General features: G+C 42.6%; 1 protein-coding gene across 1 annotated transcript; it reads left to right on the forward strand.

Annotated features, from left to right (window-relative positions):
• Window positions 1-790: 790 nt before the first annotated feature.
• LOC125537962 (potassium transporter 19) lies at window positions 791-6036 on the forward strand. The gene is made up of 11 exons (XM_048701279.2): window positions 791-1022; window positions 1173-1372; window positions 2729-2898; window positions 2988-3210; window positions 3288-3536; window positions 3623-3673; window positions 3762-4022; window positions 4100-4152; window positions 4281-4395; window positions 4491-4745; window positions 4812-6036. The coding sequence occupies exons 3-11, from the start codon at window positions 2782-2784 to the stop codon at window positions 5810-5812; spliced, it is 2325 nt and encodes a 774-aa protein (XP_048557236.2). The 5' UTR covers window positions 791-1022; window positions 1173-1372; window positions 2729-2781; the 3' UTR covers window positions 5813-6036.
• The last annotated feature ends 346 nt before the right edge of the window (window positions 6037-6382 follow it).

Genomic DNA, 6382 nt, shown 5'->3' on the forward strand with positions numbered 1-6382 from the left:
CAGCTATCTTGAGAGATTGTAAAAATACATTCCTAGCTGCCCGATGCAAGTATATTCAATTTGCTGTGAATGTGGTGACCATCAAAACAATGGCGATGAGGGACGACTCAATTTTGCTAATGCTATGGGTATTAATCGAGTGAAAACTGAGTCAGACTCGCATAATGTGATTAACTTCTATAATGGTCAATCTCAATGGTGAGATGCAGCATCGGCCATCTTTGTGGAGTGGTGGACGTAGCTTCTTTAACTGAGCAGGTCTCTTTTAAACATTGTTTTCGTTCTGCGAATCAAATAGCTCATGTCCTAGCTAAATTTAGTTATAGTAATAAGATTTTTATTAGTTGGATTGACAGGCCTCTGGCATGTTTGATACTTGTGAGCGATGTAATTTTGTCTACAGCTTAATAAAGCTAGCCATGGTGAGTAGGGCATATTGGAGACCGAGCTCCATGAAGCCCTTTATTTTGAAAATTCAAATTCAAAAATTTTAGTTTCAAAAAGTTATGGAAAAAATCCACACGTATGCAAGGATGTAATGTGTATGTGTGAAAAATTTAAGATTGCATTACAAGCTGCAAAAGAAATCATGGACTTTGAGGATGAAACAACACATATGCTAAAAAGCCCCAAATCTGTCTTTTTTTAGCTCACATTTTAGTGTATTTCGACCTGAAAATTTTCAAAACTTTTTGAAACTAAAAAAATTGAAATTTGAAGTTTCAAATAAAGGCCTGGCATTTTTGTAGCCATGATGGCTTTTTCTAAATAAAAAATGCTTCCAAAAGGGACACGCGTCCCTACCCGTCGTTCCTGCTCGCGAGCGCAACGGCTCGGTCCACGGCACGCGATGCGGCCGACCTTCGAATCCGCTTGATCTCCTCCTCACCACAGGGACGTTCGCTGCGCTACAAGTACGGGGCGCCGCGGCCGCGGCCGCGGGTGTCCCCTCTTCTCCTCTCCGCCCTCCGGTCTCCTCCCTGTCTTCCCTTGTTCTTCTTCCCCGACATTTGCTTCGCCAGGTATGCTTCTTTTCTTTTTTGGAATCATTATCGGTATTATCTATGGCGCGCGCAAGATTTGGGGATAGTAGTGCAATTTTGAGGGGAGGTTTTTTATATCCGTACCATAGCAGATGCGGCAAACCAAATTATTTTTTGTTCTTTTTCTAGGTACAGCAGGTGAGGCAGCGAGCAAAGCAGTATTGGCAAAGAGTGGGCCAGCGGACTGGTAAAGAGCGATCCATTCCAATCCACTGGATGCAGGCTATCTTCAAGCATCGCTGGTCTATACAGGATGAGTGTCTTAAGGATGCTAAGATCCATCATCCATGAGCCATGAAATGAACCAACTAATTTACCCAACTCAACCGGTAAATCCACTTACATTTTCCTGTGCCGTTGTTATTATCCACAATAGTTGAACTTTTGCGGCGTATGGCGAAAAGTAAATCCACTTACATTTCATTTACATGTCCACTTATACTTTCGTCTATCCTTGAATCTAGACCCGGACGCTTAATGATCATTTCCATCTTGGCCTCACCACTGGACTGTTAACTGTCACGATTGTTTTTGTCCTTGAAATTGCGAGTTTGTGCAATCATAATCTCAAACCCTGTATTTGAGCTCCATGCACTTAACAGTTCACCCAAAAACCTTAATCTGTTGACGAAACCCGAGCAATCCATCTGTCTATGCTTCGGTAGTGGTTGGATCAACCCATTCCTTGTAGCATGGGATTACTCCTCATATTAAAATGCCGTTATACCACCTTGTGCTGGTGTTTAGCGCTTACAACCAATAGTGATATTTAGGGGTGAAAATGGCTAGGACCAAATATCATTTCTGAATCCAGTGGTATAGGATATGTTCAGAGGCTTTTTACACGTGCACACTATCGGCCCCTATTCCAAATCCGGTGTATGGGATATGGCATGGGATATAGTATTGCTAATATCTGGCAGAATAAGACTATCCAGTTTTCTAGCTTGATTATCAGGCCCCTCCAAAATGGTAGTATCCGATTTTTTGTAGAATTTTAACTGTGCGCTTGTAATCTCTAGATGGTACCTTTATTTATGAGATGGTGCGGCTGCCTGCCGGTGTTTTATTTGTGAATGTTTACTTTTCCCTTCGTTCCATAATGTAGTACATGTAGATTTTTTTCAAAAGTTAAACCTTGACCAAGTTTATATAGAAAAATATGTATATCTACAATACCAAACATAAAAAAAGACGAAAATATGCCTCATGATATATCTAATGATATTTATTTGGTATTCTACTAGATGTAGATTTTTTTCTCTATAAACTTGGTCGAAGTTTGACTTCTCAAAAAATCTATATGCACTACATTATGGAATGGAGGAAGTACCGTCTAGTGTTTACTACTCCCTCCATTACTTCAAATTGAACGATTTGAACTACCAAAACGTCATATCCTACCTCCGTCCCAAAATTCTTGTCTTAGATTTATCTAGATACGGATGTATCTAACACTAAAACGTGAATAGATACATCCGTATGTAGACAAATCTAAGACAAGAATTTGGGACGGAGGGAGTACATGTTCTCTGTCTAATACTTTTTACTTGCTCAGTTTGTACATTTTTTCCCTGTAACGTGTTAATTGTTATAGTGCTTTGTAGTTCTGTTTACTGTGTGCTCATGCTGTTTTGTTGGAAATATATTGCTGTTTATATGTGTGCATTGTCTGCCTTCTATAGGAGAAATACCTCCAAAAGCTTAGGAGGTGCTCAAAAATAGCAATCGAGCACAGATGTCACTAGAAGTTGAGAAACCACTGTGCAACGAGACGACCAAACGGCTTGAGCGCCAAGACTCACTTATTGGTGATGCAGAGAAGGTCTCTAATATCAAAGGCCATGGCTCCGAGGTCTGCTTCACACACAACTTGGTTATGATGCAGCAACCATGTTCCTCCAGGTTATAGTTTGACAGTAATGTGCCTTTTGGCTGACACAGGGAAACTGGACACAAGTACTGCATCTTGCATTTCAGAGCATCGGCATCATTTATGGGGATGTTGGGACATCGCCGCTCTATTGTTACTCGAGCACCTTCCCTAACGGCGTCAAAGACAAGGATGATATCTTGGGTGTCCTCTCGCTCATCCTATACACCCTCATCCTTTTACCGATGATCAAGTATGTCTTCATCGTGCTCTATGCAGATGACAACGGAGATGGTAAGCTGATATTTTTGGAATATTGACATGTCAAGCTGGAGTACTTACTATGTCTTCTCTGCACATTGCTATTACAGGTGGCACATTTGCGCTCTACTCACTTATATCGCGGTATTCAAAGATAAGGCTGATCCCAAACCAGCAGGCAGAGGATTCAATGGTGTCGAATTACAGCATAGAATCACCAAGCTTATCGCTGAAGAGGGCACAATGGTTGAAGGAGAAGCTTGAGTCCAGCAAGGCAGCCAAGATTGGCCTCTTCACCATCACAATCCTTGGCACATCCATGGTGATGGGTGATGGGACCTTGACACCAGCGATTTCTGGTAGCAAAAGTAACAGAGTCATCCGTAGGTCATATTGTGATTGCTTTTCGGAATACTAATGCATTCCTTTTCACGTGCTTCTGCAGTGCTCTCTGCAGTGAGCGGGATCAAAGAGAAAGTGCCAAGTTTAACTGAAAGTGTGTGAAAAAATAGTTTCTATCATCACTAATTAGTCAGTACCCAGATTTAATCACATCTAAAGTGTATGTTGCATTTCTTGTACAGCACAGATAGTCTGGATCTCGGTGCCTATTCTGTTCATGCTCTTTTCAGTCCAGCGTTTTGGGACAGATAAGGTCGGGTACTCCTTTGCTCCGATCATCTCGGTGTGGTTCGTTCTTATTGCTGGCATTGGAATATATAACATCATAGTGTATGAGATCACTATTCTCCGAGCCTTCAATCCTATGCACATACTATATTACTTCGGAAGAAATGGGAAGGAAGCATGGATTTCACTAGGAGGTGCTATCTTGTGTGTTACAGGTAAACCTTTTGATGAAAAATGCATTTTAAAAGAGAACCTGTAGCCTGCAATCTGAATGCACTGCCTTATGGTACAGGTACAGAGGGTATGTATGCGGACCTAGGGCATTTCAATATCACGGCCATTCAGGTAATTGCCGCATTGCTTCTTGCTTCAACGTGTTTTTTACTCTAGATCTGTTTTCAACGGTACTAGCAATTTTCATCGCACAGGTCTCAGAACATAGATATCTTACAACGGTTTCTGTACTTACCTAGATAAGCTTTAATGGTGTCTTGTTCCCTTCGGTGGCACTATGTTACATGGGGCAAGCAGCATATCTGAGGAGATTCCCAGAGAATGTTGCAGACACCTTCTACAGATCTCTCCCAGGTATAAACAACTTAAACTACAGTTTTTGCTCCTTATAAGGGAGTTAGTTTGTGATTCTCAAAAGAAACGATTGCCTCTCTGTAACAACAATGCAGCACCAATGTTCTGGCCAACCTTCACCGTTGCCATTCTTTCGGCTATAATTGCAAGCCAAGCTATGCTCTCTGGCGCATTCGCTATCCTGTCCAAGGCCCTATCTCTTGGTTGCTTCCCCAGGGTTCGGGTTATCCATACCTCCAAGCATCACCAGGGGCAGGAGTACATTCCTGAAGTGAATTTTCTGATGGGACTGGCTAGTGTTATAATCACGATCACCTTCAGAACTACCACCGAAATCGGGAATGCTTATGGTAAGTTTACGAGGCTTTTAGTAGAACATTAGGCACGTTTACTGATTTGATTATGTTGATGCACAGGGATCTGTGTCGTGACCGTCTTCTCAATCACCACCCATTTGATGACTATCGTGATGTTGCTCGTGTGGAAGAAAAACATCATCTTCATCTTGTTGTTTTACGTTGTGTTTAGTTCCATAGAGTGGATCTACCTGTCTTCAATACTGTCAAAGTTCATCCAGGGCGGGTACCTGCCATTCTGCTTCGCGCTTGTCCTGATGGCCCTAATGGTAACATGGCACTATGTGCATGTCATGAAGTACTGGTACGAGCTTGACCACATCGTCCCCATTGATGAGGTGACGGCACTGCTTGAGAAGCATAATGTGCAGCGGATCCCTGGGGTGGGCATCTTGTACTCGGAGCTGGTGCAAGGTATTCCCCCGGTGTTCCTGCGGTTGGTGGAGAAAATTCCATCTGTGCACTCTATCTTTTTGTTCATGTCGATCAAGCACCTACCCATCCCTCATGTGGCACCTGCGGAGCGGTTCGTCTTCCGGCAGGTTGGTCCAAGGGAGCATCGGATGTTCCGGTGTGTCGCACGGTATGGTTACAGTGATGGGGTAGAGGATTCAGGACAGTTCGCCAGGTTCCTAGCGGAGAGGTTGAAGATGTTCATCGAAGATGAGAATGCATTTGCAGTGGAGAAACCGGAAAAAGAGGATACTGACTCTCCAAGCGGGGTTTCGGAAGGTCAGACGAAGCCTAGGAAGTCCGCACGATCTGTACACAGCGAGGAGGTGATAGAGCCGCCAATGAGCAACCATGTAGGGAGGATTAGTTCCTATTCTCTTCAGAAGATTGAGGAGGAGAAGCAGCTGATTGACGCAGAGATGAAGCGAGGGGTGGTTTATCTGATGGGGTCAGCCAATGTGATAGCAGGACCTGAATCACCCACCTTGAAGGTGGTCGTGGTAGACTATGTGTATTCATTCTTGAGGAGGAACTTGGCAGAGGGTCACAAAGTGTTGTCCATTCCTAAAGATCAGCTGCTCAAAGTTGGGATCACATATGAGATATAGAGATGTTAACAAAAGCATGAGGTGATCAAACTAGTCTAACCTTTTCTGTAGCATTATGTTGATCTTAAAGGGTACAGTGCCGTTGCTCATTTGACCAAATAGCATTGGGGCTTAAAGTTTTGGCAGGTAGAGTATGTTAGTTTTGAACGCAAGGAGGTGTTGTCAGAATATGTGTCATATATTAAGTAGAATGGAAATAGGAGTTCGACTAGTGTGTTTATTCATGTTCTTCAAGTTGTCCATGAGCACGCGAAGTCATAATTTCATGTTATCAAGGTGAGCAAAAGAAAAATTGTCCTACTATATGGATTTTAATGATGCAGAGATGATCATTTCCAGAGGATTATTCAAAACTAAAATCCTAGTCCAATCATGTAAACGGATTGTTTTTTGAGCATCATATTGGCATTAAAATTCAAAGTTATTGGTAAAATTACTGCTTGAATCAAAGCTAGCCCTAAAATGGGATAATAATACTCCTGTCTCTAAGTTGATGCCCTGCGAGGGAAATGTCCTCAGGGCATCTCCAAAGCTGAGCTGCAAATTTGCTCCACATCCATCAGCATACAG

This window comes from Triticum urartu, chromosome 2A (genome assembly GCF_056163025.1).
Source record: "Triticum urartu cultivar PI428250 chromosome 2A, HENAU_Tu73, whole genome shotgun sequence".
NCBI classification, from domain to species: domain Eukaryota; kingdom Viridiplantae; phylum Streptophyta; class Magnoliopsida; order Poales; family Poaceae; genus Triticum; species Triticum urartu.

Coding starts and splice junctions, on each gene's coding strand:
- LOC125537962 (XM_048701279.2), top strand. CDS start 2,782: ATGTCACTAGAAGTTGAGAAACCACTGTGCAACGAGACGACCAAACGG. Junction 3,674..3,761: donor AGTGCCAAGTTTAACTGAAA/GTGTGTGAAAAA, acceptor TTTCTTGTACAG/CACAGATAGTCTGGATCTCG. Junction 4,023..4,099: donor TGCTATCTTGTGTGTTACAG/GTAAACCTTTTG, acceptor CTTATGGTACAG/GTACAGAGGGTATGTATGCG.